Here is a 13,445-nt window from a genome sequence, read left to right as displayed (position 1 = left end):
CTTTCTCTTGCTCTCTCGCTCTCTCACTTTTTTTTTTTTGCTTCATGCTGCACGTTAGCCTTGTGTTTGGGCTGAGCAGAGACGGGAGACACAAACAGAGCCTTGTGTTTGTGCCCGAGGGGACAGGGGCGGTAGTTACATCGCAACAGCAGTAGCACACGAAAAGACCAGGAGGGAGAGAGAGAGAATGACAGAAACAACAAGAGACAACATCATTACATTAGAAAGTTATGTTAAGGAAAATGAGTGACACCAAGAAAAGAAGAAAAATCTGTAACCATTTCAATTTTATTGAAAATAGAAATGCTTTTCTGAATAGTTGCTGGGATGCTTAGAACTCAAAATTCACTGCTTTAAATAGTTTATTTTGATGCACATGCTGTTTTCTTTTGCAAAGAAAGCAGTCTCCATTGTTGACATACCATCACCTGATGTCCAGTAACATCATATCATCATTCCTTTCTTTGGCTTTTTCATAATGTAAAACAAAGTTTACACTTTAAATTGACTTACATTACATTTTCTTCTCTTCTATCTTGTACTTAATTTGTCACTAATTCCAACACAGATAAACATTCAGCCACATATGAATACACTTTAAGTTAACATTAAGTTTTTGCTATTTTAGTTCACATACATTTGTCATTAGTTCAATCCCACATGAACATCCATTTCAACGTGCTCGTTCTTATTCATTTTCTTAGGAACACTTTTCCTACATTTCTCTTCAAAACTCAGTTTTTGTCAATCACCAAATATTATAATATAACATAATAAATAGAATATTTTTTAAATCAGAACATCTTGTATAAAGTGTGATTTTCTGATTTTGTTTAACTTGTATTTTTCTTCTCTGGCAGAATTTGTGATTTTCATGCACTACTTAATGTGTATCCATACTTAATAAAAAATACTTTATAAAAACGTTCATGTCAGAGCAGAACAACGTATACATGTTAAGACATCCTCAACAACCGCATTACGGATGATAGCTTTTAGTTGGCTTTGATGGTTGCATTGATCCAGTCCACAAACTTAGAAACTTGAGTGTAAACACTGGCCGTCCTGCCCAACGTACATCACTCAGTCCATGTTGCGACACCCTGAAGGACAAATCTGTTCTGCTCATAACAAACCGGAGGACCACCTCTGTCACCCTACAGGTAGGAAACACAAAATAGATATTAGATAGTGGATACTTTACTATTTTACTCACACAGCTGTTTTTGACTGATGCTAAAAGCAAGCTAAGAAAGTGTCAGAGTCTGCGTGTGGAGAGAGGAGAGCGGACCCAAATTCAGACAAAATGAAGCGTGGAACATAACTAGATTTTAACGAAAAGGGAGCTGTTCATTGTGGCTGTTAGAAAGGTGCAAAACAAACCTAAAGTGGAAAAACCAAACATAAACATGAAAACCTGGTGTGGAAGGGTGGATACCTGGAAACAGGGCGTGAACACAACAGACAACCTAACAATGGATGCATGACAACAGATCACATAAATACTAGGGGTGCAACGATACACAAAATTCACGGTTCGGTTCGATACTTTGGTGTCACGGTTCGATATTTTTTCAATACAAAATAAAATGTTCATGCCTTTTTAATTTGTCATTTATTAAAATTATAAATATATATATTTTAACTCAAAAGTACAGTTTTTAAATTTAACCCTAACCCTTGTGCGTGTTTTTTATTTTGACAGCGAATGCGCACCTGCGGACCACTTATGTGCACCCCTGGTTATTTAGCTCGTCATATTGCAGCCACAGAAATTCTTTTGTCCATGAAACCATAAAGCTGCACTTTCTTTTTGCCTTATAGTCTGATTTGTCATAACTTTTCCGTTTTGCGGTAAGCTTTTCTTTGGCTGTCACTTCTTCACCCTGACCTGTCTTATTTGGCTCAGCAGAACTGAAATATATATCCTGCTGCTTTTACAGACGCACTCACATAAGCTCAGCGATTCTCTGCGCGATCAACCTCTCACATGTTTAAGCTTGCTGCGGGAGATTTCACTTGTCATGTTTGCATAGTAAGCTAACGATTGATAAGATGATGTCAGAGGAATTGGTGCACAAATTATCATCACTCACCAATCAGTACTGTCGCTCTCTATACACAGTTCACGCGATTGCAAAGTGAAAGCAAAAAAACAAGCGCAAATTCAAACGCGATTTCAATATGTCACATATTGACAGTGGCTCACCGATGCCAATGACATAATTACCCAGCTACATTTCCGAAAGAATGCAAAAGCATTGAAATATATTTTTCCTTCCTACAATAGCCGGACGGGCAGGGCAGAGATAGATTTTGGTAGCCCGACTGGAAAAATCGCTAGCCCCGGAACATCGGGCTAGCGATTTTGCGAGCCCTGTATCTGATTGAGAAATCACTCATCTTTGGAAAAGAGAGTTTATTACAGAGAAATGTCTCTTTCCAAAATAAAAGCTATACTATCCGCTTCTTCTGGGCTATATTCTCAGCAGCATATTAAACATATCAGGTCCCCATAAGGAGACTCATGTGCTAACGGCTGTCTAAATGACTCGGGTAAAGTTTGTAGCATGCATGCTTGTTGTTTTTGTCTTTGCACTAGGATGATGTCGGCGTAAATGTGCAGTCATATTCGTTGTGTTCCCACTAGTGCTTTCAGGTTAACCTCGTTAAAATGACCTTAACGCCACAACACGGCAAATCTCCGTTAACGAGCTACCCCTGATAGCCCCGTGCATGGGGCTAGACGGCCAACACGTTAACGAGCTAACTGCGCTAACACACTAGCTCCCACCCATGTAATTGAGCATTGCGTGGCACATCCAACATACTGTTTTACTTTAGTCCATGACGCGCTTACCTTCAGGGTCATACGTCACATGAAAACCAAAATAATTCCAAACGCCAGATCTGAATGAGGGTGGGGGAGGTTCAATTTGCCATGTTGCAAGGAGAGCTTAACTTCTGTCTCGCTAGCTTGCCCTGCGCTCTTCCTTCTGACTATGCTGTCTGTGTGGAGCGCTCAGTGGATCTGCGCTCGACAGTGCAGCCTAGGCGGAGTAGTCGAACGCAGATTCACTGAGCGCTCCACACAGACAGCATCGTCAGAAGGAAAGTTGATAAAATAAATTACAAATGTTGTATTGTTCGATACATATGCGTACCGAACCGAAAGCGCTGTATCGAACGGTTCAATATCGATACGAATATCGTTGTACCCCTAATAAATACACACAAGGGTGACAAGGCAAATGGAAACACACGGGGAACACAGCTGAAACAGATGAACATGACGCCACAGGGGAAGAAAAATTAAACAAATTAGACTGTCAAAATAGAAAATACAGAGGTGCAGACTTAAGACACACGACCTTGACATGACATCAGGGAACAGGAGATGGGACACGGGTATAAGAAACAAATACAGAACATGACAGCGAGGGGGAGACAAGGAATGAGATACAAGGGGAAACGTAAACGAGGAGGAGACAAGACTGGGCACACGGGAAAGAGAGGGAATGAGAGCAACGCAAAGGGAGACAAAGGCATCACAGAGACGCACAAAGGGCGACGGGGACTTAAACACAGGGGACATGACAGACTCCCACACTAAAGACATGAAATTACAATCATCATAATGAGGAATAGTGGTGGGTCGGTCGCGAACGAAATGGCTCTTAGAGCCGGTTCTTTGACGTGAACAATGCGAGCTATATTTCTTTTGAGATTATTTACAAGGATAGAAACGGTTAAACTTTGGAGAAGAAAGAGAGGGATTGTTTGGCCATTGGTTCAGAAAAACACAAGAGTAGTAAAGAGAAAAGAAATGTATGCATATGGGTTGTTGACAACGGCCATAATTAAATGAATTATGAATCCTACCAGAGCAACTAGGTACGTTGCAGTGCTCCCAGCGGGCATTAGGATCCGTAGTGTAACACCACGGTCCATTGCTGTCCCCATCAGGGTTTCTGCAGAAGTTGGAGTAAAGCTCTGCTTGTGGGTGGCTCTGCGGCGTGAAACTGCAGCAGAAACATTAAGAACAAATCTCACAAAGGCATAAAAGGATATGAAATGATGATGCAAAATCAAATGCAAACACATACTTTGGCCTGTGTGGGTAGCTTGAGTCCCATCTTTGACAGATCTTTCCTGAGTTTGTTCTGGACTTTGTTCCTCTATAATCTCTTCCTATTCCATTTACACACTCAAGAAGATAGTCTAGAAAAGAAAAGAAAAGAAATAGATTGACTGATGTTTATCACAAATTTCTTAATGTAAATTATTTATCTGATCTGAGTTCTGTGATGTTTTATGAAACTAAATTAAATTACAGCAGTGTTTAACTTTCAGGTGAAGCTGTTTTCAGTGGTGGAGATTCTTCCTCTGTAATTCTCACCACTGCAGACCATACAGTGGTCTCTGGCCTGCTGTAGAGGAGGGGTAGCACAGTGAGCTCGCAGGAGCGGCACGGGGGTGTGTTTGAAACAGGTATGCTGGGTCAGGTTAAATGACACTGCTATCTTTTGGGGGTTTTCCAGTGACAGTGGAGCAGAAGGACGTGTGTGTGGCAGCAGCCTTGGAGAGACTGTTCCAGCGTGCAGAGCACCGAAACAACAGCATCTGCTGCCCACAGATAATAAAAGATAACAGAGTAAACTGCCAACTGTGTGTGTGCGTGGGGTCCTTACCACAGTGGTGCTGAAATCTTGGTGCTATGTCGGACCCCCAGTCACTCTGCCCGCTCCAGATTGTGGGCCAGGTGATGTCTGCACAGCAGGCGGCTGCGCAGGAGGAGCAGCTGGGGGTATTGCGGGACCACTTGGAGTGGGACACCGCTGTACTGGAGCGGCTGATGGGGGCTGCAGCTGTGCCAGCGTGTCATCCCCCCCGCCCCCACGCTGTCAGTGGCACTTCACCGGATGGTACCGTTGGTTAGGGCTGCACGATTAATCATTAGAAAATCGCGATCTCGATTCATACTTATGTGCGATCTCATTTCCAAATGACAACGATTTAAAAGATTTTTTAAAAAAGACGACGACGACGATTGTACCGCATTTTGGTCCGGGACGTAATCTGCATGAAAACAAGCGCTCTCTCTTCCTGCTCAACAAATGACAAGGGCGGAGCCTTATACCACGTGATACAGAAGCTGTGCCGTGTGATGCTAAAATTAGCAGGGAAAAAAACAACGGAGAGCACGTCAGGGATGATGAGAAAGTGACAGTAGAAAATCCGTCCCGGTCAACCACCCAAACATCAATAACGGGAACCTTATACAGCGCTTCCCTATACACGTCGAACTCCCGCAGGCACAAAGAAATTACGGGGGCTATCACTTATCACCTGACCAAACATATGGCTCCCATCAACACTGTGCAAAACGAGGGATTTAGGAAAATGATCAACACCCTAGACAAATGCTACACAGTGCCGTCCCGCAACTATTTTTTCTATTGTTGCACTACCTGCTCTACACACGCAGTGTCGAGCAACGGTGGAGACGGAATTTCAAGCAGTACAACATTTTGCAGCAACAACAAAACGTGAGACATTTGTTGTTTTTATGTTTATTTATTGTTTTTATGTTCAGTCTCAACTGTTACGAAGTTGATGTGCAGTTAATAAGTGCAATAAATATTTATACTGGAAAAGAAAATCGTGAGAGAATCGTGATCTCAATTCTACCGTTGGTATTTATAGAGACTTTTCACGCCACAATGCTGGGGTGCTGCTGTCCGGAGGAAGAGTGGGCACCACGGCTGTTGCCTCTGTTGTCGGGTGAAGCCCAGACAGCTGCCCTGAGCCTGCCTCCGGCGTCCCATGGAGTGTATTAAGATGTCTGTCAGGCGGAATTGGATCACCTTGGTCTTTCCCCGGAGGATTACCAGCAGCAGTTCCACGCTGGTCAGATGCCGGGAGGGGAGCGGCTGATAGCATGGGCAAGGCAGCTCGAAGACGAGGCGAGGTGGCTGTGTCCAGGGCGCATGTAGGAAGACGCCCGTATGCTGGACTTGGTGGTCATGGAGCAATTTGTGAAGGGGTTGCCCGACGCCACCACACATTGGGATCGCTACCACAGCCCCATCGATCAGAACGTGGCAGTCAAACTGGTGGAGGACCATCTGGCCACTGGCCAGGAGTACACGCATCTGAGCAGCCAGCCTACAGGATGCCGGCGACATTGAAGAAGGGACCTCAGCATGGACAGGACGGAGTGAGCACCGGTGTGGAGCCCCAAGAACCTGTTTGCACCCCTGCTTCCTGCCAGAGACCCAGAAATGTTCGTCGCCGCCTCTGAGCCATGGGCGGCTGAACAGACCCTGGGGCCGGAGTGCTGAAAGTGCGGGTGGCTGGGGTACCTACGGCGGGAGTGTCCGTTGATGGAGGTGGACCAGGTGTTCCGCTTCGCTGGGGCTCCGGCCTTGGGGGCTGCACCCAGACCCTCGTCCACTGAAGCTTGGTTTGCCCCGGCTCATTGTTGGAGGCGGAGTGGGTGGAGGTAAAATGTGTGCATGGGGATGTTCACAGGTATTCCATAGTACTGCTGCTGCTAAAATTCCGGGGCAAAATGCATAGGGAAAAGGCTGCGGTTAGCCCGCGCCTGTCGCGTCCCCTGATTTTGGGTACAAATTGGCTGGGGTTTCATAGCTTGTTGGAGCAGTACATGGGGATGCGATTATGACTGGTAGATGCGTGTAATGTCTGCATGGTGCTCAGTGGTGACACGGGGTCGTCCGATGCTGACTTTTGTGGGGAAGAAGAAGTGGGTCCTTCTACGGAGGTCCTTCTGTCTTCTGTGTCATGCCCTATGGAAGATTTTCCACTGGAGCAGTCTTGTGATGACACCCTACACTCAGCCTATGACCAAGTGATAGATATTGATGGTCACCTGGTGTGCCCTGAAGCCATGCAGACTTACCCGCACTTCCAATTGCGGAACAGTAGGCTGTATTGAGTGAGTTGCGACACTCACACTAACGAAATACACACCCAGTTGTTGGTGCCACGGAGCCGGCTGAAAATGATTTCCCGGGCGGCTTATTGCAACCCCATGGCAGGGCACATGGGATGCAAGAAAACTCAGGAACAAGTAATGGCCCGATTTTATTGGCTGGGCAGACGTGCGCCGATGGTGCGTGTCATGCCCGGATTGCCAGATGGTGAGCCAGCCAGCCGTTCCAAAAGCGCTTTTGCATCCATTACCCTTAATGGAGGTCCCATTCGAACGCATTGGTGTGGACCTCATTGGGCCATTCCACCAGAGTGCACGCGGCTATCACTTTGTATTAGCTCTGGTGGACTATGAAACGTGATACCCGGAAGCAGTGCCGCTGCGCACCATTTCTGTAAAGAGCCTGGCTCAGGCACTGTTTCAGGTCATCTCTCGAGTTGGTATTCCGAAAGAAATACTGACTGACCAGGGCACGTCGTTCTTGTCTCGCATACTCAAAGAGCTGTATGAATTACAGGGCATTAAATCCGTTTGGACCAGCATCTACCACCCTCAGACTGACGTGGAGCGGCTGAATAAGACTTTGAAGTCCATGATTCGTAAGTTCATTCATGAGGTTGAACACAATTGGGATCGCTAGTTAGACCCTCTGTTGTTTGCAGTGCGGGGAGTTCCCCAGGCCTCCACGGGATTTTTTACCTTTGAATTACTGTACGGCAGGAAGCCGCAGGCAGGAGAAAAGTCCGAGCCCCGCAAAAAATGAAATTCAGTACGTGCTGGACTGCTAAAACCGCTTCTCCGGTGAGCCTGGTTAAGGAACGAGATGAGTTGAGGCCGGAGGTACCAAATTCCACTACTCCTGCCTCCCTTCATTGTGATAACTATCTCACACAGGCCCAGAGAGCAGTTGATGCTGCATTGCAACAGCCTGGTGCAGCCTGGCATATGGTGTGTTCATGGCCCTACAGGCTACCCGAACATAAAAATTGTTCAGAGGTAATTGCTTAGATGCTAAAGCTGGGAGTAATAGAAGAATTATGATATAGCCCCATCGTTCTTGTGGTGACAAAAGACGGGTCTATATGGTTCTGTGTTGACTATCGCAAGGTGAATGAGGTGTCACAGTTTGATGCTTACCCCATGCCCCGGGTCGACGAGCTCCTGGACCGGTTAGGCAATGCCTGTTTCTTCACGACGCTGGATTTGACTGAGGGCTACTGGCAAATTCCCTTTTCTGGAGAGTCCAGGGAAAAGACGGCTTTCTCTACTCCATACGGGTTGTACCAGTACCTTCCAGCTCCTCATGGACTGGGTGCTGAGACCACACACTGCGAATGCTGCCGCCCACTTGGATGATGTTATCATCTTCAGGGACACCTGGACGAACTATGTGCAGCGGGTGGCCGCGGTCCTGGAGTTCCTGAGACATGCGGGGCTCACAGCCAACCCGAAGAAGAGTGCGGTTGGACAGAGGGAGGTAGAAGTATGTGGGGTACCACTTGGGGGGCGGGCAGGTTCGTCCTCAGGTGGAGAAGACAGCAGCGATCGCATCCTGCCTGCGCCCCTAGACCAAAATGGAGGTGAGACGGTTCCTGGGGCTGGCCGGCTATTATGGCCAATTTGTGCCAGGGTTTGCGGACCTGACCAGCCCCTTGATCGAAAGAGTGCCTCAGATCTGGTCCAGTGGACAGGGCAGTGCCAGGCAGCGTTTGTGTGGGTGAAACAGGCTCTCTGTGGGGAGCTGCTGCTATACACACTTAATTTCTCTCTCCCTTTTCTCCTGCAGACAGATGCCTCAAACAGAGGGCTGGGGGCCGTTTTGTCCCAGCAGGTCGGGGGAGTCGACCGACCGGTTGGTACATCAGCTGGAAGCTAATGGACCGAGAAACCTGGTACAGCACTGTGGGAAGGGAGTGCCTAGCGATCGGGTGGGCGGTTGACTCCCTTCATTACCAGCTCCCGGGATGCCCATTCACCCTCTGCTCAGACCATGCCCTGCTGCAGTGGCTCCACTGCATGAAGGATGCCAACGCCCAGATTACCCAGTGGTATCTGGCCTTGCAGCCTTTTAAGTTCAGTTTTTCAGAACATTGTGTAGTGCCTATATTTCACATATTAGCTACATTAAATACCAAACCAAATGGCAATTGTTGAAAGAGAAATGGCTGCTAGAGGACAATTAGACATGTATGTCAGCTGAACAAAACAAAACAAACACAATAACATGTATGAATCTTACCAAAGCAGCTGGGTACGTTGCAGTGCTCCCAGCGGGTGTTAGGATCAGTAGTGTAACACCACGGTCCATTTCTGTCCCCATCAGGGTTTCTGCAGAAGTTGGACTCTAGATCTGCTTGTGGGTGGCTCTGCGGCATGAAACTGCAGCAGAAACATTATGAAACGTTTTAACAAAGGCATAAAAGGATATGAAGTGATGATGTAAAATCAAAGGCAAACACATACTTTGGCCTGTGTGGGTAGCTTGAGTCCCATCTTTGACAGATCTTTCCTGAGTTTGTTCTGGACTTTGTTCCTCTGTAATCTCTTCCTATTCCATTTACACACTCCAGAAGATATGCTAGAAAAGAAAAGAAAAGAAAATCACTAGAAATAGATTTATTGATGTTTATCACAAATTTCATAATATAAATTATTTATCCGGTGCGAGTTCTGTGATGTTTTATGAAACTAAATTAAATTACAGCAGTGTTTAACTTTCAGGTGAAGCTGTTTTCAGTGGTGAAGATTTTTCCTCTGTAATTCTCATTATTTCAGACCAGCCATTCCTCTGTGAAGGAAAACACTGATTTATCTCAAATATCATGGCCATGCATTATAACTTACCAAAGCAGCTGGGTACGTTGCAGTACTCCCAGCGGGTGTTAGGATCAGTAGTGTAACACCACGGTCCATTGCTGTCCCCATCAGGGTTTCTGCAGAAGTTGGAGTAAAGCTCTGCTTGTGGGTGGCTCTGCGGCTTGAAACTGCAGCAGAAACATTTCGAAAAACTTTCACTAAGACATAAAAGGATATGAAATGATGATGCAAAATCAAATGCAAACACATACTTTGGCCTGTGTGGGTAGCTTGAGTCCCATCTTTGACAGATCTTTCCTGAGTTTGTTCTGGACTTTGTTCCTCTGTAATCTCTTCCTATTCCATTTACACACTCCAGAAGATATGCTAGAAAAGAAAAGAAAAGAAAATCACTAGAAATAGATTTATTGATGTTTATCACAAATTTCATAATATAAATTATTTATCCGGTGCGAGTTCTGTGATGTTTTATGAAACTAAATTAAATTACAGCAGTGTTTAACTTTCAGGTGAAGCTGTTTTCAGTGGTGAAGATTTTTCCTCTGTAATTCTCATTATTTCAGACCAGTCATTCCTCTGTGAAGGAAAACACTGATTTATCTCAAATATCATGGCCATGCATTATAACTTACCAAAGCAGCTGGGTACGTTGCAGTACTCCCAGCGGGTGTTAGGATCAGTAGTGTAACACCACGGTCCATTGCTGTCCCCATCAGGGTTTCTGCAGAAGTTGGAGTAAAGCTCTGCTTGTGGGTGGCTCTGCGGCTTGAAACTGCAGCAGAAACATTTCGAAAAACTTTCACTAAGACATAAAAGGATATGAAATGATGATGCAAAATCAAATGCAAACACATACTTTGGCCTGTGTGGGTAGCTTGAGTCCCATCTTTGACAGATCTTTCCTGAGTTTGTTCTGGACTTTGTTCCCCTGTAATCTCTTCCTATTCCATTTAAACACTCCAGAAGATATGCTAAAAGAAAAGGAAAGAAAAGACTAGAAATAGATTTATTGATGTTTATCACACATTTCCTATAGTAAATAATTTATCTGATCCGAGTTCTGTGATGTTTTACAAAACTAAATTAAGCTGTTTATAGACACAGTACCTCACTCATCATGACACATATGCTAAACATTAACTACAATGTCAACAAAAAACATTGGAAACAAAAAACATGTAAACTAGAAAAGACTGGCCACTGTAGCCGACAGAAAGGACAGCATGAAAACATAGGCTTTAGTGTTTGTATTATTCATAGAGAAAAATGAGGATCGTTACCATTTCTTTCATATAAAGCTATGGTGCTTCTGCGAAAGACACTGTTTGTTTTGGAGTTTACCGCTGCTGTCCAACACTCTTGGTCCTTTTCATTATAGATAAAAGACCTGTGTGTAAAAAAAAAAAGAAAAGAAAAATTAAAAAATTGTTGATTCCTTTCTTGAAAGGTGCTATACAAATCTAAGTTATCTACACATTAGGTTTTGAGGTGGCCAATGGAACAACGCATACATGGACAAGGGTTGATAATTTGGTATTAATAGAAAGCTACTATGCCAGCTAACCCACTAAAAGAGATAAAATCAAATCACTTTTATTGTTATAACACATGTGTGCAAGTTTAACAAACAACAGTAGTGTGCAAAATACAAGAGACAGGATGCAAGCCAAATATAACAGGAATGTGAAAATTATGAGAATAAATATATGTATAAATATAAGAATGTATGCACATTAATTAATATTTATACCACACACACATATATATACATATATATATATATATATATATATATATGTGTGTGTGTGTGTGTGTGTATTAGGGGTGCAACAATACTAGTATCGATATTGAACCATTCGATACGGTGCTTACAGTACAGTACAGTGCTCGGTACGCATATGTATCGAAAAATACAACATTTTTTATTTATTTTATCAACTTTTTTTTTGACGATGCTGTCTGTGTTGAGCGCTCAGTGGATCTGCGTTCGACTACTCCGCCTAGGCTGCACTGTCGAGTGCAGATCCACTGAGCGCAGCGCAAGCTAGCAAGACAGAAGCAAAGCTCGTTGCAACATGGCAACTCCCTCAACGCTACCTGAAATTGAACCTCCCCCACCCTCATTCAGATCTGGCGTTTGGAACTATCTTGGTTTTCATGTGAAGCATGACCCTGATGGACAAAAGTAAAACAGTATGTTGGATGTGCCACGCAATGCTCAATTACATTGGTGGGAACTAGTGCGTTAGCGCAGTTAGCTTGTTAACGTGTTGACGCCGTCCAGCCCCAAGCACGGGGCGATCCGCGGTAACTCGTTAACAGAGATTTGCCGCGTTATGGCGTTAATGTAATTTTAACGAGATTAACACTGACAGCACTAGTGGGATCACAACGAATGGACAACGAACACAACGACTGCACATTTATGCTGACATCATCCTAGTGCAAAGACAAGTAGAAGCAGACAAAAACAACAAGCACGCATGCTACAAACTTTATCATTTAGACAGCCGTTAGCACATGATTCTCCTTATGGGGACCTGATATGTTTAATATGCTGCTGAGAATATAGCCCAGAAGAAGCGTATAGTATAGCTTTTATTTTGGAAAGAGCCATTTCTCTGTAATAAACTCTTTTTTCCAAAGATGAGTGATTCCTCGATCAGATAGATTTATTTTTTTTATTTTGTTGTTTCGGCAACATTAAATTTGAAAACTGTACTTTTGAGTTAAAATATATATTTATAATCGTAATAAATGATAAATTAAAAAGGCATGAACATTTTTTTGTATCGAAAAAATATCGAACCGTGTCACCAAAGTATCGAACCGAACCGTGAATTTTGTGTATCGTTGTACCCCTAATATATATATATATATATATATATATATATATATATATATATATATATATATATATATATATATATGTATATATAAAAACACCCAGCACGCCCCTGCGGGCAGTTTATCCTTCAAGCTCGGGTCCTCTACCAGAGGCCTGGGAGCTTGAGGGTCCTGCGCAGTATCTTAGCTGTTCCCAGGACTGCGCTCTTCTGGACAGAGATCTCCGATGTTATTCCCGGGATCTGCTGGAGCCACTCGCCTAGCTTGGGATTCACCGCACCTAGTGCTCCGATTACCACGGGCACCACCGTTACCTTCACCCTCCACATCCTCTCGAGCTCTTCTCTGAGCCCTTGGTATTTCTCCAGCTTCTCGTGTTCCTTCTTCCTCATATTGCTGTCATTCGGAACCGCTACATCGATCACTACAGCCGTCTTCTTCTGTTTGTCTACCACCACTATGTCCGGTTGGTTAGCCACCACCATTTTGTCCGTCTGTATCTGGAAGTCCCACAGGATCTTAGCTCGGTCATTCTCCACCACCCTTGGGGGCATCTCCCATTTTGACCTCGGGACTTCCAGGTTATACTTGGCACAGATGTTCCTGTACACTATGCCGGCCACTTGGTTATGGCGTTCCATGTATGCCTTGCCTGCTAGCATCTTTCACCCTGCTGTTATGTGCTGGATTGTCTCTGGGGCATCTTTACACAGCCTGCACCTGGGGTCTTGCCTGGTGTGATAGACCCCAGCCTCTATGGATCTTGTACTCAGAGCTTGTTCTTGTGCTGCCATGATTAGTGCCTCTGTGCTGTCTTTCAGTC

General features: G+C 44.5%; 1 protein-coding gene across 1 annotated transcript in view; it reads right to left on the bottom strand.

Annotated features, from left to right (window-relative positions):
• Positions 1-286: 286 nt before the first annotated feature.
• The window catches only part of LOC146558245 (plasminogen-like), a 32,808-nt gene continuing 19,649 nt past the window's right edge, over positions 287-13,445 (bottom strand). Inside the window, exons 4-13 of the mRNA XM_085245953.1 lie at positions 11,056-11,162; positions 10,632-10,746; positions 10,408-10,547; positions 10,027-10,141; positions 9,803-9,942; positions 9,422-9,536; positions 9,198-9,337; positions 4,107-4,221; positions 3,883-4,022; positions 287-1,157 (exon numbers count right to left, since the gene is read on the bottom strand). Coding sequence (XP_085102079.1) covers positions 1,153-1,157; positions 3,883-4,022; positions 4,107-4,221; positions 9,198-9,337; positions 9,422-9,536; positions 9,803-9,942; positions 10,027-10,141; positions 10,408-10,547; positions 10,632-10,746; positions 11,056-11,162 — 1,132 coding nt within the window. The 3' untranslated portion in view covers positions 287-1,152. The remainder of the gene's footprint in view (positions 1,158-3,882; positions 4,023-4,106; positions 4,222-9,197; positions 9,338-9,421; positions 9,537-9,802; positions 9,943-10,026; positions 10,142-10,407; positions 10,548-10,631; positions 10,747-11,055; positions 11,163-13,445) is intronic.

This window comes from Mchenga conophoros, linkage group LG15, assembly GCF_057382185.1.
Source record: "Mchenga conophoros isolate Kocher_MC1m ecotype Shallow Benthic linkage group LG15, M_conophoros_male_GT1.1, whole genome shotgun sequence".
Classification (NCBI taxonomy): domain Eukaryota; kingdom Metazoa; phylum Chordata; class Actinopteri; order Cichliformes; family Cichlidae; genus Mchenga; species Mchenga conophoros.
This window is presented reverse-complemented; position numbering and strand designations above follow the sequence as displayed.